Source organism: Hemicordylus capensis, chromosome 2 (assembly GCF_027244095.1).
Source record: "Hemicordylus capensis ecotype Gifberg chromosome 2, rHemCap1.1.pri, whole genome shotgun sequence".
NCBI classification, from domain to species: Eukaryota; Metazoa; Chordata; class Lepidosauria; order Squamata; family Cordylidae; genus Hemicordylus; species Hemicordylus capensis.
Genome location: NC_069658.1, coordinates 38,656,280 through 38,681,934, shown reverse-complemented (window position 1 = coordinate 38,681,934; position 25,655 = coordinate 38,656,280). Strand labels below are relative to the sequence as shown.

Here is a 25,655-nt window from a genome sequence, read left to right as displayed (position 1 = left end):
TGGTTGCTGTTTCGATGAATTGATTTGAGGATTTTTCCATTTGAGCTCGAATAGAATCACAGCATCTGATTTGTGCACATCTCTAGTGCTGTAAGAGATTCCCCTTAAAGTGTGGTGCTGTAGCTCACTGTTAGAGCATTTGCTTTGCATGCAGAAGGTCGCAGGTTCAGTCACTGGCATTTCCAGGTAGGGCTGGGAGAGACTCCTGTCTGTAAATTGAAGAGCCGCTGAAAATCCCGAGCTAGACGAGCCAATGGCCTGACTCAATATAAGGCAGCTTCCTGTGTTCCAACATGCTGCTAGGCTAGGGGATGTAGGATGAGAAAATCTATCTATCTATATAATTCGCTAAGATGTACTGGTGGCTAATCCCATGCATGGCAACTCTCGCAAGAATTCTGCAGCTGCTGCTGAGGAGGGAGTAGGGTCGAGGAGGGGTGTAAAAGTGCACTGAGGGCCATTTGTGCAGCCTGGAAGGGAAGCCCCGGCTTGGCCGGCCTCCTTGCAAGGAGACTCAGTGGTGACGGATGCTGTTGCTCAATGTCTGAGGGGAGATGACTGGTTGAGGGGGTGAGTGAACAATAAAGTCCTAGAGCACAGATGTTCTGTGTGGGATAAGCTAGTACATAAATGAAAAGTGTGGTGACATTGCTACTGCCCTTCCCCCCCACCAAGTATATCTGTGTTGCAGGGTGGGCAGTGTGCCCCAGGTTTTTTTGTAATGCAAGTGTGCTTCGGAATGATAAAGGCGGGGAAACAATGCTCTACAGTACATCACATCGACTGGTGGTTAAATGCTCCATTTCCCAGTTCTGCTGCCTTGGTCACATTTGAGCCCTATGCACCTGCTTGAAAGTGGAAAAAGAGATGAGAGATCCAATTGCTGATCTCCTGCGTGACGTCCGTTATGGCCCTGAAAAGTAAACACATTTAGCAAACGATACACGTTTTTGTCTTTGATTTCAGTGTGTCCTCAGACTAACATTAGATTAATTAGACCACTTTTTTTTTTACAAGTTTTCATTATGATTCAGCTGAAATGACCCAAACAGTGGAGTGGAAATAGAGCTTCATTCCTTTTTCCAGAACAACAACTACTACTGCTATGAGTATTTTTCCAGAAAATAAACTAGAATTGTTTCCATGTGTCCATCCTGATGATCCTGGATATCAGTGAAATTAATATTTGCTCACTGGATGGCCCTGTGAGGCTGAAGTGGTCCCAGTGGTATTAGCAGTGTTCTGGTATTGTCCTTTTTCTTGTGATCTTTGTAAAACTTTCATATTTCCTATTTTAGTGAATGTATCAGGACATCCAGATGAATTTTATGTAAACCATCTTTTGGCTGACCAGAATCCAGTCCTGACACATAATGTTGCTAAATTTTGTATGGCGGCTTGTAGAATCTGCTATGAGATCTCCTGAAATTCGGGAAAAATCTGGAAATGTGAGTATAGTCTTCATGTGAAACTAGTGTTCAGGCATAGATATAGTGAGTAGATACAGTGGCAACACTAACATTGGCAAATTGCTCTGTATTTGTACCAGCCGTGAGTTTTGAGTTTATAGTATTTGCTCAAGCCTTTGTGGGGGATTTTCTCCTCCTGCTGCACCTCCACCTTTCCTGCCATGCCAGGGACTGCCTCTGTGTCCCCCTTTCCCCCACTCTCTGTTGGCCCCACCCTTCCTACTGAGACACATTACAGCAGACAGGCCACACTTGATGTTTGACCACAGCTGTGGGGAGGGCTGGTTGTTGCTGTCTGGACCTCTGCTGAGCAGGCAGCTTGCCTCCCCATCAGCTAAGTGAGGGGCACAAGAGTGGCCAGGAAGGGCTGCTTGGCTGGAGCCTTTATCTGGTACAGGAGGTGGTATAGGAACCATCGTATCAATCATCACAATCACCAAGATATTTAAATATATATCCTTCCGTGCTCAGTTTGTTCTGCGTGTTGGCATCCTTCCACAAAAGTCTGTCCAGGAATGTAAAGGCAGAGAAGGTTTTGATATATGAGTCCGCAGTTACCTTTGGGCCTCTCTGGCACGATTTGTGGGAATCTTGGGTCCTAGTTAATGTGGAACAGGGAGAGAGACACTCTTGTAGTGTGAATGAGCATTACAGCCAATTTAGGTTGTATACTTGTGCTGCAAAGCTAACTGAAGCAGCAGCTCGCTTTCAACATCAACACCCTAAGTGTTCCTGGAATATTATCTCCTCTAAATATTTGTCTATATGGTAAGCTGTGGATATAACGTGGCACGTGCATGTTGTCTGCTGTAGCTGGGGATAAAGTGCTATGCAAGGCTATGGAAAGGAGGCCTTGCTAATACTAACTAATTCTTCTTCTTTTTTCTTTTTTCTGTATGGAGGCTCATTCAGTCACCTGAGCCTATGGTCTGAAGTGGTACAGTCCAGACACAGGATTACCATTTCACTGAGAATTAGGCCTAAGTGTATGAGGACATAAGCACAATTCAGACATTACTTTGTACTTCAGAGTAGGCCCATTCACGCGCGATGTTCAACACTCATACAACGATGTGCAAACATCTGTATAGTCATTCACATGTTACGTTGAATGCAGGTACAGAAGTACACTTGCGATCCCATGCATTTGAAAAGCTTGTATCCAGGTTCACTTTTAAAATGAATGTAAGTACAGTCATTCACACAAACACATGTACGATTGTACAGACAACTGTACACTCGTACAACATAATGTCTGAACCGGGCTAGTGTGTCTGTACAAATGTATTTCTTTTTGAGTGAAGAACTGTGCATGCTTTGATTTTAAAAGGGAATCTGAGAACAGCCCCCCTCAAATGCAGAGGATAGATAGGAAATGTTCTGCTGTACATGCAGATCTGTACATGCATACAATGTATACAGTTTGTACTGTGTTGGACATAATGGGAATAGGACTGTATTGGGTACATGAGTGAGTTTGGAGAGATGTAAAAGAACAAAATTGAAGCTGTTGGTCATCACTGATGATGCTCTGCCTCTTTGACAGAAGCAAGATAATTACATCTGATTAAGGCAGTACACTTCATTGCATGGCCCGGGAGCTGGTGGTGGCTCCCATCAGCCCTAAATGCGGCTTCCTAACTAATTGTTTGTTAGGCCTGTGCAATGCCTAATCAATAGTCTGCCCAGCTCCCATGGAACCATGTGGAGGTGACTGTTCCCACTGTTGAGCCCCAGCACCATCTTGGAAAGTGTATAAGAGGCACTGGGAAGGACCCAGTTTCCTGGCACTCTGTTTTTGCCTTCCAAGATGGCACTGGGGCTCAACAGGGCTCTGTTTCTCTTACGGTTCCCCCTGTCTGATGCTGAGAGAAGTGCAGCAGTGCATGGAGGTCAACATGTTGAGAAATAGCTCTCAGATTGTTGTAATTGGGTTTGGGGTTTGGTTTTTTGCTAGAGGGGCCTCATTTGGAAAATAGTGAAGATCACTGGGTGAAGGAATGACAGGGCAGATTCTCCCCTACTGGGTAGATTCACTACCCAATAAATCCTTATCTTGGGGGAATATACTGACTAGCCATACAACCCCCCATACTGATGTGGTCATTAGCCACGCCCCCAGGTCTCAGTACATTCAGGGTTTCTGCAGTACTGAATATGGGGAGGGTTCCTCCATACACCTGCATTTCAGATTAATTGAATTGGGGGGGGGTAATGCCTGAGGAGGGCTCAAGGTGCTTTCACATACAGCTGAAGAAATGCAGAAGCTGCCCCCCCCCAGACCTAATTCCACATGGTTGCATGTCGTGAACCATCATTCTCCCCATGCCCTTATGTGAAATAGCCTTGCATTTGTTCTTGGCTGTGGATTATTAATTTGATTTGATGTTTGGCTGAGTTGTGTTTTAATTTTTATTGTGCTACATTAATTGTGCACCCCTTTGGGGGCCCTCATGAGGGCCAAGAGTGCAGGATATAAACAGCCAGAGAAGGAAGTAAATAAAAGTGGAATAAATGCAGCAATGTGGGGAGAGCTTGTGGCATGCATCTTTCTGAAACAATTGGCTCTGCTCATGCTGTTGTGTCAGTCATACATGGCCCCACAGCCGCATGGGATTGCACCAGAGAGAAGTGACTTTCATCCCATGCCACTGCAGCTTACAGTAAAGCACTTTTGAGTGTACAAAGTACTTCATATATATCATCTTGATGTAATCCTCACAGACTCTTAAAATAAGCTGTATTATCCTCATATTGCAGCTGAGACTGACAGAGAGCAGCTTGTATGAAAGCCACCTAGTAAGTTCATGGTAGAGGGGAGTTTTGAACCTGGGAAGTCGTATATTGATAGCTCAGTCTCTTAACCGCTATGCTACAGCAGACCTGACTTCAGTCTGACCTCCGAGGAAAAGCTAAAAGCAGACATGACCTCACGGTGTATTAATGTCAAAACTGCAAATTATGCATAATCAAAGTAATAAACTTCGAACCTATCCGCATTAGCAATTGGATCACTGCAAGCATTTTTAAAAACCTCTTTATTATATGTGAACATATAAAACTACCTGACCTTGAGTCAGACCATTGGTCCATTCAGTTCAATATTGTCTGCAACAGGGGTGGGCATTAGGTAGGTCAGGAGCTACTGGTCGCTTCTGGCAGGGACGGAGCTATAATTGGGCAGACAGGTTCAAACAACACGAGCCGCCCAGCTCATGGGAGCTTGCCCCTCACCCTGAGCCCTGTCCAGCCTCATTCCCAATCAGCTTTGTTGTCAACTGACGAACAAACACCCAGCCAACTATGAAACGGATGGGGAAGTTAGCTCCAGAGGGCTGTGCGGGCAGGGGCAGATTAACCTCTTTGCTGCCCATAGGCAAAGAGGATTTTGCCGCTGTGGGGAGTGGGTGGGGGATGCAAAGGGGGCATGTTCCAGGCTTCGGAGATTCATTTCAGACAGCCGTTTGCTGCCTGAACAGCGTTTACTTCCCTTTCTCTCTCTCCAGCAAGGGAGAGAAAGGGAAATAAATGCTGTCAGGCAGCAAACGGCTGCCTGAAATAAGATGGGGAGAGGAGAGCTCGCTCGGCTTTGGAGGCGGAGCCCGACCTGTGGTGTGAGCCAGGTCAGGTGACGCAGTGCGCCGTGGGATGTTACTGGAGGGCGGCATGGCTGGAGACAGGCCACCGCCACTCCTGAAACTTTAAAAGTTAAAAAATAATGGGGGCACACTTCCCTCCGTCCTTATCCTAGAGAGGCACAGCAAAATGTGAGGAGCAGCAAAAGTCGCCACTCCTCAAATTTCGCCGCCATAGGCAGATGCCTCCTCTGCCTTAATCTAACATTGTGTGTGGGCTTTTCCAGGTGCTAGCCACCTCCTCTGCATGTGATGTCAAACACAGGGGGCGTGGCCTGCACACGCAAGGGACTGCTGGGAGATCGGCCTGTGTTCTGGGCTTATCTGAAATAGCTCTCCAGACATTGGGTCCCGCTTCTCTCTCCCTTCCCTTCCAGCCAATACTGTGAATGGCCACACCACTTTTAACTTTTCTTTCTTTTCGGATGCTATGGCTTGCTTTCACTTTTGTTTCCATTAATTTATCTCCAGTTTCTTCCTCCACAAAGCAGTTTCTATTGCTTCCGCTCCTGTCTTGCAGCAAGATTATTCTGGGATTCAGGGGGTTTGGTGTTAAAATCCCTTATTCCGTTAATTAAAAATTTTTTATACAGGCTGCCATTCTGCTACTGGCTCTGCCTCCTGAAGTCACGTTTTGTGATTGGCTCTGCCTCACCAAGCTGCTGTTTTGTGGTGGTAAAGGTTCTGGCAAAAAAATAGTAGCTCCACAAAGCCTTAAATCTGACCAGCCCTGGTCTACAATAACAGGCAATGGTTCTCCAGGACTTCAGAGAAAGGTCTTTTCTAGCCCTGCTTGGAGATACCAGGGATTGAATCTGGGATTTTCTGCAGGCAGAACATGTGGTCTTTCACTCAAGATGAGTGTATGCCAGTCTGGACTCCAAGCTGGCTCATGAGATTTTCCATGAGGAACAATTGACTAAATAGCCACAGTTCTTTTAGATTTCAATTCAGATGAATCTTACATGTTATTTGCATAGAGACTTGTAGGAATGTTTTGTTCTTTTTATAGCCTCTCATGGTATCTCTATTTTTCTGTTGATTTGGCCTTGACAATTCAACACGGTATGGGACAGTCTCCATTAGGCAAGAACTCTCTTGCCTTAGCATGCAAGTAAGTTTGGTGATCTTTTGGAGTCAATGTTCTGGGCTCATCTGCATATCCCTGACCATTTTATACAAATAGAAAAGGGAAAAGAAAGGAAAAGAAGAGAGAGTTGGGGACAGGAGATGTGCCTAGGAACATAGGAAGTTGTCTTATTCCTAGTTAGACCATTGCACTGTTCCCTCTAAGGTGTGTGCACGTGATCTGCTCACACATTTTCTGGTGTCTGCTCAGTTCATTTTAGACCCCACTCAGGTTGAATCAGAAAGGCCCCATGCTGAATGCATGTGCGCGCACACTGCCTTGACACCCAGAACAAAACTCATTTTGCACACGGATGAAAAAAAAATAGAGGACCATTGGTCCATCTAGTTTAATACAGGTGGACCTCATTATCCATGAGGCTTCCGTTCCCGCATATTACCATGAATACTGAAACCACGGATAATGAGTCATTAAGTCTTAGGTTCCCAAACCTCTTTAAAAAAAACCAAACCCCATAAAAACTAGCCAAATAAAGTGCCCTATCGTGATCTGTGGGGCTCCTGGCATCCAGCAATGCCCTCGAAATGGTTTTCAAAATCAGATTTTCCCCAAAACAGAATTTATTGAACACAAAATGCCCCCATGGACAAAATGGCTGCCAGAAATGACCGCCACAGTCACTACGAGCCCTCTAGGAACCACGGATGTGTGGGTTTTAACCCTTTCGTGTCTGTAGATAGTGAAACTGGGTGTCAATTAGACACCCGTGAATACATGAAACCACAGATATAGAATCCATGTGTAATGAGGTTCTCCTGTATTGTCCTTCCTTAATGCCTGGCAGTGGTTCTTTCAGGCAGGGGTCTTTCCAAGCCCTACCTGGGATTGAACCTGGAACTCTCTGCATCCAAAATAGATGCTTTGCCACTGAGCTACCCACTGTGGAATAGATAGGAAGCCGCAGAGCAAGGACTTCAAAGTAATGTATTAACTACTACAGGAGGCAAGAGACATAAAAGAGGAGGAGCAAGTGATTGAAGACTGACTTGCATGTTCAGGGAAATTACTTGATGAACATGTGACCTGCCTCCATTGAAAAATATTGTTTGAGGTGATTGCAGCAGTTCTTGAACTAATGAGTAGAGGGAAGTAAGATGCTAATTCAGTCTGTGAATCATTACCCCAGTCCCAGAATTCCGGGTTCCACCCGGATTTAAAGTATTTTGTCCAAATTGCTTAGCCCACCCAGATTCTCCCGGATTTCAGCTTCCTTTTTTGTTTTTGTTTTTAAAGCTAAGCTCTAGCCCTTGTTGAAGCGAAGTTATGGAGCAAAACATGCAGTCACTATTTTGCTCAAAAATTATTTGCAAGCCAATTTACATAATATGCAAATTAGGCACCCGGATTTGAAAAGCCAGAATATGGCAACCCTACCCCAGTCTTAGCTACCTGAAGTGAGCCCCAGCATACTGAAATTTGTAGTTTCCCAGCATTTTTTGGTCTGGCTATGTCCACTGCTAAATATTTTTTGAAATATTAAAAGATTAACGAGCTTGACTTGTATTTTTTAGTTGATATTATGGTAAAGCTGTCTGAAAGATGGGTGTCAGATGTTTGGACAGCGGGCGCAATTTCAGTGCTTGCCCTAGGCACTATTTTCCCTAGATACACCTCTGGGAGCTGTAGAGTGGGAGACCAGCCAAGGTGGTATCATTGCACCAGTAGGCCAGAGTGGTTAAGGTGATGCTCTCTGACACCTGTAAAAGCTTCTGGGTTGGCTTGCTCCATAATCTGAGCAACTTGGAGACTTCTGTTAGAAGAGAGAGATCCTGTATTTCGCTTGTCTCTTGGTTCGGTATTTTCGCTGGACACCAGTATCAAAGCTTCAAACAAAGCTTTCATTGCTAGCAAAAGCTTTGGGGTGTGGCTGCCCCATATGGCAGCCCATCCATCTTTTTATACTCTGCAGTCAACAACTTTCGCACCTGCGCATTGTATACAAGCCAAAGCGTTACTTTTAACCCCAAAGGTTCTGATTTGCTTCCAAGTGCTATATTTCCCACTTACACTTCTCAAGACATCTGGCTTGTGGCCTTGACCTGGTTCCCCTCCCCGTTGAGACATACTTTCAAGCAGTGTCATAATAAAATATCCTCAAGGCATGGGGGGGGGATAACAGCTGCAAGCGTCATTGATAAGGCATGTATAGTAGTGCTGTGCAAACCAATTGTGCTTTTTGGCTGTTGAAAGCAAGTTGCAAATAATATTCCAACACTTCCAATTGCTGGCCATAGACCACTTCCTCTTTGCTTTCCTCTGCTTTTTGTCCAGTCCCACTCTCAGCTGCACAGGGAGGTGATGTGGTTCAGTGGTAGCACAGGCTAAAGGGTCCTCCAGGTTATAGTGGTTACTTACCTGGAGTCGAGGCAGCTTGACAGTGAGATGACAGCGGCTATGCTGTGGCTGCCGCTTGTCTTTTTTATAACAGTACAGTACATCTATCAGTGCACCTGCATGATGAGAAAGTCATTGCATTGTTGGAAAATGAGATATGTTGACTGCCCCATATAAAGCAGCTTCGCAGGAGCTGGGATTGAAATGGGGCCAAATGAAAGCATTGTCCTTGATTTTCAACCTGCAAAGGCTGTTCTTCAACATGCTTCACTTTACGCTGCGGTTATCAAGTGACGAACGTGCATGTGTGAACTCACCTTATTGTGTATTGTTTAATCTTTTGGCTATAAGTATGCTGCATTTAGCACTTGGCATGAATATTATTTGGGGCAGAAACTCCCTTTCTGTGCAGCTCCTTGCACGCAGATGCTTTTGGGTGATTCCAGCATTTCAGTTTTTAAAAAGATTTGTGTTGCATCCAGTGTGTGCAAGATATTCCGTAGCAAGATGAGTCATAGCCTTTGTGAACAGTATGGAGAGATAATGCAGGCAGTAAATGGAAAAGGCAAAAGACAGAGATATCCTGAGAAATACACATCTCAATTTTGCACTTCTTATTTGTGCTTTCTTTTACTGTACTTTGGGTTTGCTTTAGGGGGAGGGTTTGGCCGACCTGCTTAAAGCAGCTCAAAAAGTAATACAAATATTTTGTTCTCTGTTGCGTTATATTTTAAAGCAGAAACACTTGCATTTGATAAATGTAGATAATATGGGTGACCTGTCTTGGATAATACAATATATTATTGTATTCTAGAATTCCAGTTTGGGATCATTGTTGGCCTTCAGGAGAGCCCTTTTAAACCTATTTGTTTTGTCTGGCCTTCCAGGGGTTTTAAACTGCTTTTAAATGTTCTTAATTGTTTTAATGATTTTAAACTGCTTTTAAATTTGTTTGTGTATTGATTGTTTTAAATGATTGTGAGGTTTTTCTTTTGTCTGTTGTGCACCACCCAGACCTTTGGATGGGTCGGTATAAAAATGTAATGAATACAAATAAATATATATTTCATTTTGAATTTAGTAATTCTAAATGATCAAGCATGCAAATGTTTTTTCTTTGTATTGTGGGGGAGTGGGAGGTGGTGGGGGAAGGAAACTTCAAGCAGTGTGCTTTGTATGAAAGAACCATGTTGCCACACCCCCTTTTACCTTTTGAGATGCACAGCGTATTGTGTCAACAGCTTTAGAGGTGGGTGGGGAATGGTATGTAAAGCAGGTGGACACATATTTATTGAGTCCGCATACAAAAAGGTAGCAGATGCTTTGTTCATGAGCTCATAACAAAGGCAATTTCATCCCCAATATCCTATTAGTCTCAAATAGTTTACTATCTGATTCTTGCTCCAGAATGACAACAGTGCTGGGGCTCATTTGAGGGGATTGCAGAAGGCAACTGTGATAAGCAACCGAAGAACTATTCTTAAGGAAATGGGAAGTGCCGGAATTACGTGCATTGCAATGTCTGTTATCATGGACACTCCTTAGCAAAGACTCTTATCAAACCAGCAGTTTATAGCATTGTTGTTTTTGTATTCTTTCACAGTACAGGATTTCCTGTCCAAATGATTGAATGTTCATTGGGAGTCTGATTCATTAAATTAAAATAAAAACAGTATCTGCTGTTGCAAACTGTGAACATTTCAAGTGCTTTCTTATTGTGTCATATGTTTTTTGTGTTTAACTGAAAGTTGAACATAACATGAACATTTTAAAATCCATGTAAATGTGTTAAACAGAAAATACAATGGTGAAATACTTTGCTGTGTGTGTGTGTTTGAAATGTGTATATATGTGCAATTGTATTTGCCCACATTTTAAATGCACAAGCCAAAGCTTTTAAGACACAGCCAATTTTTTGCTATTTAACTGATCGTCCCTCTCCTTTCTTGTCTGACTGTCTGCTGGAAAAGCACAGGAGGATACACTGTGCCAGCCCTGGACTCTGGGAACCCACCTAGAGGGCCCCCTTGACGCTAGTACATCCTCTTTTGGGCAGCATTCGCTGCAGCCTGGAGCTAATTCTGCTGCAGAATTATAGTGCCACAGACTAGCCTGCAAGTGTCCTGAGCCTGCTGTAAGAAAGGAGACAAAGGTTTCAAAGGGTACCTTTGGAAATTATCCTTAGGAGGAAGCAAAAAAGATCCCGCTGCCTGCACTGTTGTATAAGGTATACTATACAAGGGCTGCGTTAGCTTGAACTTCGCAATCTACCCAAGGATGTTGCCAGACATTCAGGAGTGAAAACCGGCATTGAGGAGCTGACTGTTGGGAACAAAAAAGAGAGAGGACAGACTTCAGGAAGGAATCCTTAGACTACATAGGACTTTGCTCTGCTTTCTTTTGGCAAAACATGGAAACACACACACATGCAAAGTGTAATATCTAGATTTTAAAAACCTAGGCTCTACAGCAAAGGAACCAGCAGCTTACAACATGATGCTAAGCATGTTTACTCAGAAGTAAGCTCCACCGATTTTAATGGAACTTGCTCCTTAGTACGTATGCATAGTATTGTAGCATTAGTCATTTTCCTTGCAGGAAGAAGACAGCTTTATTATGGAGTTAGGCAGCAGCAACGAATTGGATCCTGGCAACACCTTTAGTTCATGATGATGTTTCATTGTAGCCCTATTCTACGGAGCAGGATAAAAGCATACTTCATTAGATTTCTCTCATATGAAAGAGTGCATCAAGAGGAAACATTTCCATACCAAAAGTTTGCTTTGTTTGTATCGGATTAATACCCATTCTTTCTGGCTAGAAAAGGAAACTGTTACTGCACTCAAGTGACCGCTGATGAATATGTGTTTAAGAAGGAAGAAAAAGCAATATTTGTTTCTAAAGGACATTATGGCAAAACAATTTGAAGTTTTGCATTTTCTCTTAAAAACTGATCTAGCACATATGACAAGAAACTCTCCTTTGACTAATCTTTTCCTACTGTCTAAGATGCTGCACATGAGAATGCTTTAATTTATACTTGGGATTTATCTAGGGGAAAAACTTGCCTTCATTTCGGATAAATTGTTAAATGTAGATGATTACTTTTGTGCTTTAAAAGTGAACTGCATTAATGGATGGACGCATAGCTAGAAAACCTTCTGGAAATTCTGTCCTCAAATCCTGGAGATTCTCACATATGTGGAATACAATACTTTTTGCAATAGCCCATGACACTAACTGATGCTGCAGTTTGTTGTGGAATGTATCTATGAATACCATAACAGATCAAGCTTTCAGACAAGGAAAAGACTGATGCTGAAAGAACTATGAATATGATGCATGTGAATAATTTTCCGTTCAGGCGGCATTCATGGATATGGTGAGTAACTTCAGTATCCTGTATCCCAATACTTGTTTGATATGCCTCGTGACAACTGTCATCTGATTATTTAGCACAAAGTAACAAAGATGCAAGTGACATCAAGTTGCACGTAAAAACAAAAATCTCACAGTGGCGTTCCAAATTTTAAAATGTGAAAACACATTTTTCTCTATTGCTTTGGTGTATTTAGATTCACTTTTAAGAAAGGAATAAGTTGATTTTTGACTCTTTGAAGTTCATTCCTAGGCTTGTGTTTTCGCCCCAGTTAAGCCTTTCCCCAGTTCAGCTAAGGGATATTTGATCAAAAGGGCTGTTTTTCCTTCTTCTCTTAGTAAACAGTTGGCTCTCTATCCTCCTCCTCCCCTTTTTGCCCCACCCCCTTTTGGTAGGATCTGCACCAGAATATAAATGATTCTTTCTCCAAGAACTGCAGAGCTAGGTAGTCGGCTTCTTTTGTGTGTGATGCCATTCAAACATTATGAATGTATATTTGTGTATGTGTGGATAAATACAGAAATAAATATATTGGGTGTCTTCCATTATACAATCCTGACAATATGACTTAATATAGCCCTGTCTATTTAGTTATATAACAATATGATTTGCTTGATTGTATGGTGGTTAAACAGTATGCTCTAGAAATTGGGCAAAATTGCTTATTCATAATATGCTAGGACATTTCTGAAGACAAGCCTCCAAAGATCGTACTCATTCTTTTTAAAGGAAAAAAAAATCTGCAAGGGAATCTTCCTATACCTTTGTATTCTCAGGCATGGCAACATTCCATGTTATATATTTTAAACTGGTGCAGAGAGGGGCCCCTGGATTGCTTTAACATATCCATTATGAAGATTATAATGGAGTAAGAGGAAGAGAAGGTTTTTCATGTGACCCAATTAATTTAGTGCTTGGTTAAAAGCGTTATTAATTGATGCTCCTTGCCTTGAATAATGCTTTCCTCAGCCCTGAAGCAACACATTAAAGACACATTGGTGGTAGTAGCAACCTTGAAATCTCATATAAGATTGTAGACATTCTGTTTTCTTTTCTTGTTCAGCAAACACTTCCACCTTCATCCTTATGGCATTTTTAGGATGCACATGTTCTCTTCTTCATCTGTCACATATAGGGGAAAGCATATTGATTTTGAACAAGGAATTGACATAGTTTAAAGTTACTTTTCTGTTTCAAATTTGTTTATTACTTCTTCACCAAGCTTAACTTTCCATTTGTGATAGAAAAGTTTGTGAAGGGGAAGAGAAAATGGGAGACTAGCCATCAGTTCAGTATGGGATCATCCAGGGTCAGCTCTGCTGTCTTTGCTTGCAATTGTTGCTGTCTTAGCACATATTTGCATGTCATGAAAAAGGTCACTGGTACCCCATCTTAATCTAGTTAAGGGAGGACAAAACACCCTGGAGTCTTTTGGATAAGTGTGTTGGCCTAGCAGGAACACAATCTGCCAGCATACCTTCAGGGAACTTGGTGATCATGCCTAGCTTTGTCATGAAACAATGTGAGGCAACTGCTTCAGGCCGCAGATTCCAGAGGGCGTGCCATTTTCTTGCTCTCAATTTGTTTCTGAGTGTACCATTAGAAACAAACAAAAAAGAGTTCAAGTATGGAGGAGGAAGGGGTGGCATATTCATATGCAAGAATGTCTAAAGCAAACATTGTGTAGGACAGGCCTTGACAAATTTTTATTTGGATCTACAAGCCAGGAGCTAGACAGTGGACACTGGACATAATTACCAGACTGAGCGATGGATGGACATTGTGGAAGGGAAGGGTGAATGGGATTCTCTTTATCCCCTGTACAAGTAATATGCTTGGAACAGAAACAGGACTGCCTAGGATGAATAAATATTGTATTAAATAATTCTACCTCTGAATATCATCATCTGGGTGCCATGTTTACATTTCTAGGCACTGGCTCCCTGGCTTCTGGAATTTGTGAAGCACATAAATTCAGTTCTGACAGGGGGTGGGGGAAGTCTGCATGGGTTGAAGAAAAAAGTCCCCAGTGTCAATTAACTCTTAGTATTTAGTCTTCTGAGATAACAGGATCATGTGTGCTCAGTTCCCAAGACCCTGATCAGGAACAGAATGTAATAGGAACATACAGCTTCAGTCTTTGTGATTGGTAGGCAGTATGAGGCCTTTGAATTGGCCAGGCCACATGGAAGCCTGTCCTTTGGCTGTTCCCTGACCAGCAGAAGAGACCTTGCCAGCTGCTCTCTAGGCCTGAGTTCGGGATCCAAGGGACCCTGGATACCCAACCAAGGCACCCTGGATTGGATATCACAGACTCCAGGACTGATTCCTGGTATGATTGTTAATTCTTGGCTACGGGAGTTGGTTAACTCCTCATTACGTGAGGGTTTCGTGCCAGCAGCCCTTAAAGAGGCAATAATTCACCCTCACTTGAAGAAACCCTCTCTGGATCCTGAGGTCCTTGACAACTATAGGCTGATCTCCAACCTCCCTTTTTTTAGCAAAGGTGTTAGAGAGGGTTGTATGTGCCTAGCTCGAGAGGGTCTTAGAAGAAACTAGTTATTTTAATTCTTATCAGTCGGGCTTCAGGCAGCATAGCACAGAGACAGCACTGGTCTCTCTGGTAGATGACCTTCTTTGGGACCTTGACAAGGGTAGTGTCCCTCTCTTGGTCCTTTTAGATTTCTCAGCTGCTTTTGACACTATCGATCTTGCCATCCTTCTCAACCACCTGCGTGGATTGGGTATTGGGGGCACTGTCTTACAGTGATTCCGTTCTTACCTTAGCAGGCATGTCCAGTCAGTATACATTGAGGACAGGTGCTCTGACCCATGGACATTCCTTTATGGAGTTCCCCAGGGTTCAGTTCTTGCCCCTGTCCTTTTTAACATCTATATGAAGCTGCTGGGTCAGGTCATTTCCCAGTTTGGGGTGAGATTTCATCAATATGCTGATGATACTCAGCTATATATTGCCATCCCAGACCATTCTGGGGATGCCGTCTCTGTGCTTACTCGATGCCTGGAAACTATTAAGATCTGGATGAATCAAAACAAGCTCAGATTGAATCCGACTAAGACTGAATTACTTTTATTCAGCCCTTGTGACGGCCAACAGCTGGATGTGAACCTTGTTTTAGATGGGGTGACGCTGCCTTCAGAAGAGCTTGTTCGTGATTTGGGGGTCCTTTTGGACTCACGACTCCTGCTTGAGCAGCAGGTGGAAGCTGCGGCCAGAAGTGCTTCTGCCCAGCTTCATCTGGTTCGCCAATTACGCCCTTACCTTGATCAGCAGGCATTAATGACAGTGACCCATGGCCTTGTTATCTCCTGTTTAGATTATTGTAACGCTCTCTCTCTAGGGTTACCTTTGAGGATGATCGGGAAGCTGCAGCGGGTCCAGAATGCAGCAGCTCGCCTACTCATGGGTGCCAGAAAATATGACAGGGTAATACCTCTCCTACTGTCATTGCACTGGTTGCCTATCCGCTTCTGAGCTCAATTTAAGGACCTGGTTCTGACCTTCAGAGCCTTGCATGGCCTAGCGCCTGTCTACCTTCAGACCCGCCTCTCCCATCCAGTTACATCCTATCCGGTTAGATCATCTCAGGTGGCCCTTCTGTTGGTCCCTGATTTCCGAGATGTTCGAGGCTCTAGGACCTGTGAAAGGGCCTTTTTGGTTGTTGCCCCGCTCCTTTGGAACTCTCTCCCCCGACAGATCCGGCTAGCCCCTTCCTTACCAATCTTCAAATCGCTCTTGAATACTTTTCTTTTTTGCCAGGCTTTTGCCCTGTAGTTCATTTTTCTGTTCTTTGGTAGTTACTTTAGTTTTAGGTTTTTTTTAAACCAATTTTTAATTATTAATGTAATGTAATTTTTAATGTTGCCTGTTTGTATGTTGTTGTGCACTGCCCAGAGTCTTTGGAGTGGGCAGTATATTAAATGTCACAAATAAATAAATAAATAAATAAATAAATAATCGGCCATGACCCAATCTGACCCATTCTAACATGAATTTAAAAGACTTTAAGATGTTGTTCTTGTGTTTTCTGTCTTGCATTAACAACTTCCATAGGTGTGCATAAATAACGTAAGAGACTCAAAAGCTCTTTTAGTACTGTGTGAAAATTCCTCAAGAAGATAAATATTCTTAAACTATAAGACCCAGCACTTGGTAGGACTGCAGTGAAGGGCTTGGAAAGAATATTTAGATGCCATGATGTGTCTATACCTACAAATCATAGAATCCGGACAATGGTTTTCCTGTGACATTCTTGCTGCAAAATCTGGATTTTGGAGAAGCAGGACCGAAAAAGTATTGACGTTTTTGAACTTTGGTGCTGGAGAAGACTTTTGAGGATACTATGGACAGCCAGGAAACAAATTGATCATAGAACAAATCAATTCAGAATTTCCACTCATGGCACAAGTGACCAGGCTCAAACTATCATACTTTGGACACATTATGTGAAGACCCAGCTCCACGGAGAAGTCCATAATGCTGGGAAAGGTTGAAGGAAAAAGAAGAAGAGGACGATCAGCATTAAGGTGGATGGACTCGATTACGACAGCGATGGATGCACCACTGAGAGACCTAAAAGGCCAAGTTGAAGACAGATCATCCTAGAGAGACTCCATCTGTGTGGTCACTAAGAACTGACACCAACCTGACGGCACTTAATCAATCAATCAATCAATCAATCAATCAATCAATCAGTGGAAAGACAGAGTGGCTGTCATTCTAGGAAGCACTGGTGCAAAGGAAAAAGCACTGGTGCTTCTGAAGAGTTCCAGACTCTAATGCTGCACCAGTGCTAGTGTATATGTATGTGGGAATTTCAACAACCTCCCCTTCTCCTGGAAATGCTCTGTGTCATGTGAAACTATGTTCTTGAGGGCTGTGTGACCTGCAGGGACATATTTTCAAATGGCATAGCACACTTCTGGAAGTAGGGGAGGTAATCAAGATTTGCCCTAACTGCTGAGTCAGGAGTGGGGTGGAGTTGGTTTAGGTTTACAGGTACTTCTCCCATTGCTCCAGTATTTTGTTAGGATGTCAGCCAGTGATTTTAGTAATGACTCAGTTGAAGAAATTAAATTTCTCTGAACTATAAGGGAAAATTTGAATTATCAGATCCCTTTTGGTAAGCAGGAATAGCATCTGAAAGCAATGGTTTCTACTATTACCTAAATGCATTAAGTATGGAATGAAAACATGAAGATTTTTCTGTTTGTTGCCTTTATTTCCAACAATGTGAGGAGGAGGAGGAGCAGGAGGAAACTTTATCCACTCAATTTCATTATGCAAGTTATACAGAGTTGGCATGTTAGAGACTGTAGGGGTTCTTAACCTGGGGTTATGTCTGTTAAGATATGTCCCCAGATTATACTGAATTAGCATGTTGAAGCTTTAGGGCAAGGTTCTTGACCTTGCCCTAAAGGTAATCAGATAGGGGTCCATCAGGTAGGGGTCCATCAGATAGGTCCATGTGGTCCTAGGAAAACATTTGCTGCACTGAATTTAATGTGCTTCCTGGAGAGCCAAAAGAGAGTTCTTGAAAATAACTGTGCTGAGTGCTTTTTTCTTCTTATTTTTTACTATGGATGAAACGCTATAAATGGATTGGAGGTACTTGGATAATACTTGAGGATCTGGGAGGTCCATAGGTGCAGAAAGGTTAAGCGCTTGAATCAGGAACTACATGATCTGGGACTTAGATGTAAGTTCTTAGGGGGGCTCAATACCCCCTTGAGGCTCAAAAAAGAATAAGGGTGTGCAGTGCCAACCCATTCACATTTGACAGGCAGTATGAAGACTCTGAGTTGGTCAGACCTTGATATACATACAAGGAATCGGCCACTTCTGTCTTATCAATAGAGCAGTATCTTGTCCCCTTGGCATCCAACCTTGGGGACTCTAGGACATGGAACGCATACTCCAGGTATGGATTTGGGTACAGCCTCGGCTGTGAAAGGTGTTAAGATATGCAGACCAGTGAAGAGCTTGGTCAACACAGCAAAAGCATGCCTTGTTTTTCATCTGCTAATACAGCCAAGCATCATGTAAGACAATGCAGGATTTCATTATAATGGCCTTTATTGAATGCTCATACATGCTTCCAGTATGCTTACAGGAGAAGCATGGTTTTCCACCAGCAGTCCCAAGTCAATACACAGGAGTGTAGGTATTGAGTCCATTGATGTGGGAAGTGTATTATTAGGAAGGCACTTGAGAGTATTCCTCTTGAAGCTGATAGTCACACTGATAGACATGTTTTTAAAACAGTCTATAACAATGTGGGCTAAGGGAAATAAACTTTATATTGTTATAAAAAGATGTTATTTTAAAAGGAAGCATGATAATAGGAAAGCAAGTCCTTTAGGCATGTAGACTAGATTTAGTTTGTATATTTCTTCAATAAGATTTTATTAAGAATAGAAAATGTGTTCATCAGACTTGTAGATGACATGAAACTGGGAGGGACTGAGGTTAGGGATGTGCCCGAAACGTTTCGGAGGCCATTATAAAGGCCTCTGAAACGTTTCAGCTCTGGTGGCCGCTTCAGCGCCGGTGGGGGTAGTTCTTTAAGGGCTGGGGAGGGTGCACTCACCCCTCCCACCGTATTTCCCCTGCCGGCACTCTGTTATTTTTAAGCCCCTCGGGGCAGCAGCGTTCCTCCCTGCCGCCCCATCTCCCCCATTGGCTGGAAGTGGCCAGAAGTAGCAAGCACATGTGCGCATGCATGGCAGATGGGCGCACACACAATAGGCACGCGCACGTAACGGGCACGCGCACGCTTGCTACTTCCGGCCACTTCCAGCCAATGGGGGGAACGGGTTGACAGGGAGGAACACTGCCACCCCGAGGGGCTAAAACTAATGGAGTGCCAGCGGGGGAAATGCGGCGGGAGAGGTGAGTGCACCCTCCCCCGCCTTTAAAGAACTACCCCCGCCGGTGCCGAATAACATTCAGGCACATCCCTAACTGAGGTAACTCTGAGGCCTCAGATGAGCTTCATAATGTGGATATCTAGTCTGTAAGCAAAATAAAACCCAGCAACAATAAGTGCTTATCATGACACAGAGTGGGAGAAATATGAGAGTTAACTGGATAGTAAATTGAATGGAATATGAGTCAGCAATGAGTTGGAGAAGGGGAGATATCTTGTAATTAGGAAAAGTATAGTTTCCAAGGTAAAGAATTAGTAAAGGCCTACTCTGCACTTCTGTGATTCTAAGGAAGCATGCAGGAAAATGTGAGATAATTGCCACAGACAATAGGCAGTAGGTTCAAAAAGCTGGAAAGTCCATTTAAATTAAATAGGAAAAAGTATTACTAGCTCAGGAAAAAGTACTCTCCCCACCCCCTTATCAGGCAGGAGATCGAAGGGAAATAGAGGGAAAGGCAGGGAAATGCCTGCCTTGAAGATTTTTAAGAGAATGTTGGTTCTTAATGTTAAGGGCTATAGTAGATGCTTGCTTGGTGGTTGCTGCACTCATGTTTCTGCTTACTTGCCGCCTCATGTAGGCTCTTGGTATCTCTCTGTAACACCTTACTGAGTCAGCAGATTTGCTTTAAGAACAATCACTTCTGACAAGATGATGCAGATTGTTTTCTGTTGTCTCTGAGGGCAGGGCTAGAACCAGTGTTCCCACTAACAGGGATTCCCAGATGTTGTTGGCTACAACTCCCAGAATCCCCAGCTGCAATGGCTTTTGCTTGTGGTTTATGAGAGTTGTAGTCAACAACATCTGGGAATCCCTGTTAGAGGGAACACTGGCTAGAACCAATGACAAGGAATATTTAGGCTAGGCATTAGAAGGAATTTCCTAACTCTAAGGGCTGTTGGAGAGTGGAACAACTTATACAGTGGTTGGCTCTCCTTTTCTAGTGGTTTGAGGCTGCATGGCCGTCTTTCAGGGATACTGAAGCAGATTCCTGGAGCGGGGGTTGGACTAGAATACCTGCAAGGTTCTCTCTAGCTCTGAAATGCTGGAAGCTCTAAAAGAGCAAACATAGCGTAGTAGTTAAGAGTGTTGGACTAGGACTGGGAAGACCCAAGTCTGAATCCCCATTCAACCATGAAACTCACTGAGTGACTCTAGGCCAGTCATGTAACTCTCAGCCTAACCTACCTCACAGGATTATTGTGAGGATAAAAATAATTGTGTACTCTGAGCTCCTCAGAGGAAGAGCAGGATATAAATGTAAAAACAATAAATCTATGGATTGCTCTGTCAGAATCTTGCTTGTAGCTTAGATATCAGCCATCCGTATCATTGAGCATCCTTGACTGCCATCTGTGCCTAGGGTGTCCATATACAGAAGAGGACAGGGTTCCTTATACAGTTAATAGCTTTGAAGAAGAAATTATTTCTGCAGATTCATACTTTTCACCCCTGCATGACAAGTTAAGATCCCCTCTTTTATGCAAATATAAGTGTACAAGTCCTGCCTCGCTGTGTGTCTTTATCTATGTTAGAATTGTGACTGTAGACTTTGTAATGTTCTATTCAGGGTTAATAAAAATCAATGCTTTTAAAAAATAATAATCAGATTTTTCATTTAAACCTATTTCCCCCCAATTTAAATTGGATTTTAAAGAATCTTGGTCAAAGATATCATCATTAACATTAATCATTTCTAATTATGATTGCATTGTGTTTTGAATGCCATTTTGCAACTAGAGACTGGAATGATGAAGGTGGAGGCTAGAGTATGGCTGGCCACCCTTACCTATAGGGTCAAACTAGCGCTCCGCTGGACTAGATAGGCCCTTGTTGGACTAGATAGGTCTTGGCCCTGATCCAGCAGGACTATTATGTTCTTAGGGTTGTTGTGAGAGTAAATATAATCATGTATACTACTTTGGGTTCCTTGGAGGAAAAGCGGAATATAAATGTAAATATATAAAGTGCTGCCATTGCTCAGTCACTTCACTACATTGTATTGGGATGAGATAAAATTATTAACAACCATTGCAGGATGTATGGAAGTATTTCAAACGTTATAGGCCATGTTGTACAGGTAGATAGTCAAGATAAATAGGTAGGCAGAGGTCTCACAGGCTCTAAAGAACAGCCTAGCAACTACCCTAATTGGCCTGTTGCTTTTCTAGTGGGCGCTGATGAGTCTTACAGCTTGGGCCCTGGATATTTAAGGCAGCACTTTCTTCTGTATAGTCCCCACTGTTCTTTAAGATCTGCTGGAGAAACCATTTACAGTTGCCACTAGACTGCTCAGAGTTATGCCTATTCAAAGGCTGCCCCTGGTATGCACTCTCTGCCAAGATGCAGGATTTGCCCTGGAGTAATTGGCTAGGCGCTTCAACTATGCTTTGGGCTGAAGTGGGGAAATTAGCTTGGACTGGGGGTGCAGTTCTGACATAGTGTCAGTTTAACAGTTCTAGTGTATTGGAAAGGATGATGAGGCATAGGTACAGTTTCAAGGCTTTATTAAAGGTAAAAATGGGGATTACAGAAGGCAAAAAGAGATTTCATTTATTGTTTGTTTGTTTGTTTGTTTGTTTTGTACACCACTCCAAACCTTCGTCTCTGGGCAGTTTCCTCCAGCAACATTTGCTCTAACATCTCCACTGCTCTAACCACTACACCATACTGCCATATTAGTATTACCTATCCTTCCTAGGAGTGTTGGTTGCATGATGGCCGGGCAAAGTTGCTTCTTCCTGGGTAAAGCGTAGGATGAAGTGGGGATGAAGAGGGAGGAGCAGGAGCCACAGCTTGCTTAGGTGTAAATCTGCAGGCTGGTAGAATCTAGGCAGAATGCCAACCGAGTCCAAGCAGAATCCATGGCCATTGTGGCTTGACTCGGGTACTTGTACACAAAAACGTGCCCTGAGGCAACTATTGACTTAATCAGGTGATATTTCCATCCCTGGAGGGCTAAGAGTTCCGTGCAATACAACAGGGTCCATTGCCAGATTGACTTAGTAAGTAAAAGTCAAGAGCCAGCTATGCAAATGTGGCTGTGTGAGGATAATAGGGCTATGTTTGTTTACTACGTCTGAGATCATGATGTCTCCAGTGTAAAGGTAGAAACCTATTGTTGACCTATGAGCACCTCTTCCCTGGACTTTCTAGCCAATTTAACAATTTCAATGGGGTGGGAAATAGCCACTGCAGTGTTCCTTCTTAGAAGCATTCCAAACGTTATCTCTAAGCAGGAGGATCTCCTCATAGAGCAACTTGCTTTTGAAAGTCTATTAGCGGGCTTTCCTCATTAAGAAGGGGTGGCTGTGTCCTGATTCAGTTGTTGTCTCCCTAACCTGGAGGCAAGTTGCCAACCTCAGCCTGTGCTTAATGACCAGTTCTTACAAAAGTGTGAGGTGAAAAGTTCATGGGGACTATGTTCTCATAGCCCTGTGCTGTGAATACATCTAGAGGGGTGCTCTTTGCACTACCCCCAAAATGGCTTTCTGGCAACTCCTCTCTGGTGGCATTCAAAAGGACCTTAACATGCATTCTTTTATCCAGGCTTTTGGTTGTGCAGCTGCTCTGTTTTTATTGTTTTCATGTAATTTAAATTTATTCTTTTGTAATTCTTTTTGCACATCACCCAGATAGCTTTGTTTGAGGTGGTAATGATAAATAAATATAAACTTCAGGGCCCAGTGTAAGATTAAGTAGTGTGTATGTGTGTGATTGGTTCCTTCACATGACTCCCTACCTAGAAGAGTTCTGACCAGAGACTATCTGCCTGTTGGTTTGATGGGCTTATAGTTTTCCCCTCTAGTATCCAGCTATTTTTATGGTACATTGAGTAAGGAGTTGGCATCCTGTGTTTGGTACCTGTGAGGTGGAAGGAGTAATTCCTTACTTGAGGCTGGGAACTGGGTCCAGCCCATCAGAAAGCCTTGAAGCAAAATGCGGGCTGGTTATAAACATTTGCTGGCAGTACTTTTGGATAGGGTTGACAAACAGGAACAATCCCAAGGCTGAATAGCAATCTCAATACGCTTCAGGCACTGTTTAAGGTCATTGCTCAAATGCAGTAAGGCACCTTTCCACATGAAGTAAAGCACACAATAATAGCATGCATTTTGAGATAAACTGATTATTTTTGTTCACTTTCTCTGAAATAGCCTATCCTCTCAACATCAGCTGAAGAGCAGACAGTTTGCTATTCAACAGTAGCAAATACTTGCTTTCCCACTACTCTTCTTAAGAATGTATTGCTCTTTTAGAAAGCCTTTCATTTGGATAACAAATATTTACCTGGACCACTAACCATCTAACAGCTTGGCCTGAAGGAGCGGCTTAAGCTGCAGCTGGGCAGCAACCTGTGTCGCTGAAAGATGACCCCGTTCCTAGCACAGTAGGGCAGGGTTTCACAAGAATGACGTAGAGGGCCCCTACCCATTCCAATACAGACCCCTTCTGGAGCTTTTGTTTGTTTCTTAAAAGATATAGATGCTCCCTTTTTTGCCAGAGGACTCCAAGATGGCTCATAACATAAACAGATTCATATTAAAAGTATAAATGAAATAAATACATTTAAAAAGCAGTGCTAAGCCCACAATGGAATTAGCAGCAAACCCCCCCCCAAACAAACAAAGAAAAAAAACCCAGCAGATCCCAGTACAGCAGATCCCAGTACAGCAGTACCCACCCAATCCCTCTAAAAGAAAAGTCTTTGTATGACTTTGTATGGCAAGTTAGCCGCAAAGGGGTGGAATATGCATCCCCCTTGATGGAATTCCAGAGCCTCATAAGCCCTATTCACATATTATGTTCCATACTCATAGAAGTGTACAGTGTACACAGGTACAGTTCTTTACACATTATATTGAAGACAAGAACAGCAGTACACTAAAGCAGGGAGGTGGCACAGAAACGTATCACCATCTGTGGTAGTCCTGGAATTGGAGCTGGTGTTTACTTGCGAATTGTCTCCTCACACTGAACTAGTGCTCTTATGTATCAGTTTGGAAACTTATATGGCTGTATAAACAAGCGGCTTAACACCTAGCATTAAGCTAGTAAATGGCTTTAATACAAGTGCTCCACCATAATTGAATAAGCCTTTCAATTGCACTGATGTAGGGCATGCATTCATAAGAGCTGTTTTGCTTACCCCTGAGACAGCAACGATTTTAACAACTTACCTGTACTAGTATACAAATACCTGTGCAGTGATTCCTTAAATGGAAAATGCCTTTCATTTTTAAATTTTGTACTGCTCAGTTAAACATCCTTAGGAGAATTAAATTTAAGTATTCCGTTGAGCCTGCAAGAATATACACTAGGAAGGTAATTCAAATTAATATCACTTTTAGCATATTTCTACCTCCCCCACCTCAAAACTGAGCAATAATGCATTGTTGATAGCATTCTTACCAATGTTTTCTTCTAAAAAATAAAAATGTTAAACGTATAGCCCAACAGACTCCAGCACTGATTACAGTCCTCCTCTACTTTCATAACTGCAGATCTGGCACCTTAGCTCCAGGGGTGTAGCAAGGTTGGAGTGGGCCCAGAGACAAGAGTTTAAAATGCCCCCCCCCCCACTGAAGCTCAGCTCATGAAGTACAGAAATCTTAAATGAGGCTGAAAATTTGTATCTATCTATCTATCTATCTATCTATCTATCTATCTATCTATCTATCTATCTATCTATCTATCTATCGCCTATGTGCCACAATAGAACATAATCTTAAATTATTTTTTTAAAGGTTTTGTAAATTGTGGACAGTGCAAGTCATTTAATAGTACTAGAGAAAGACATGCTGTTCTGGCAGCTCCAGGTCTTAACACTCACATCAGTTTAGGAGGAGGAATACAACTGAAGGAAGCCCGGGCAGGTGAGCAGCTGGGGGAGTAAGTCATGTGACTTGCCTCTGGGGGGGAGGCCAAGGCAGTGGGCCCCCAGTCAACTGTCTCCCCTTGCCCTATTATAGTTACGCCTCTGCTTAACTCGTTTGATTTGGTTTTCACATCACTTCCTGCTGTCAAGGTGGTAGTGTAGTATTAGACTTTGGCTGGGGAAATTTCAGCCCCTCCCTAACCAATGAACTTTCAGGCATGACACTGGGATAGTTACTTGCTCTCAGTCCAACCTACTTCACAGACTTTTGTGAGGGGAAATGGGGTGGACCCCCTGGGCTCCTTACTACCTCTTCAGAGGTTTGGTCTGCCCTCAATATGTCCACAGGAGTATCCTTTGTTAAGCAGTAGAGCTGGAGGCTGAAAAGAAAAGTTCCTTTGTTGAACACAGGGTCTAAATTTAGGGTATATTTTTAACAGGTTGTTTCCAGGGAGCAATATAATCAGAGTTCTTGTGTTCATTTCACACAGTTTTTAAAAAAAATAAAAGTCCAAAATTATCATTTGCACCAGGAAGTAATTATGGAGTCTCGGAGATCTTTGTATTAAATTCTCTCCATGCCAAAAACGGTCTTTAGTAGAAGAAAAAAATGTGGGTTTTTTCCTGTGAGCTGCATTTCTCCTTTAGAACAAAATTCCTTTCCTTGAAAGAAAGCAGAGACACAGCGTGCAGCTTATTGTGTGCAGCATGCTGTACTCCTCCAAGAAAGCATCTGGTGTATACACATTGGTAGTTTACATAGCTGCATGAATCATCCATATTGTTTGGTATATATCTTAATCTTCAGGCTGTTTGAGCAAATCAGATGTGACCTGGAAGTTCCATGTTCGAAATGTCGGTC

General features: G+C 42.9%; 1 protein-coding gene across 11 annotated transcripts in view; it reads left to right on the top strand.

Annotated features, from left to right (window-relative positions):
• Positions 1-25,655, top strand: part of PDE4D (phosphodiesterase 4D) — a 990,732-nt gene that overhangs the window by 545,668 nt on the left and 419,409 nt on the right. Inside the window, exon 1 of one of the 11 annotated variants that reach the window (XM_053289932.1) lies at positions 10,700-11,970. The exons of the other annotated variants lie outside the window; for them this stretch is intronic. Within the exon in view, the coding sequence (XP_053145907.1) occupies positions 11,918-11,970 (53 nt within the window). The 5' untranslated portion in view covers positions 10,700-11,917. Of the gene's footprint in view, positions 1-10,699; positions 11,971-25,655 lie in introns of those variants that run through there. 11 annotated transcript variants of the gene reach the window in all.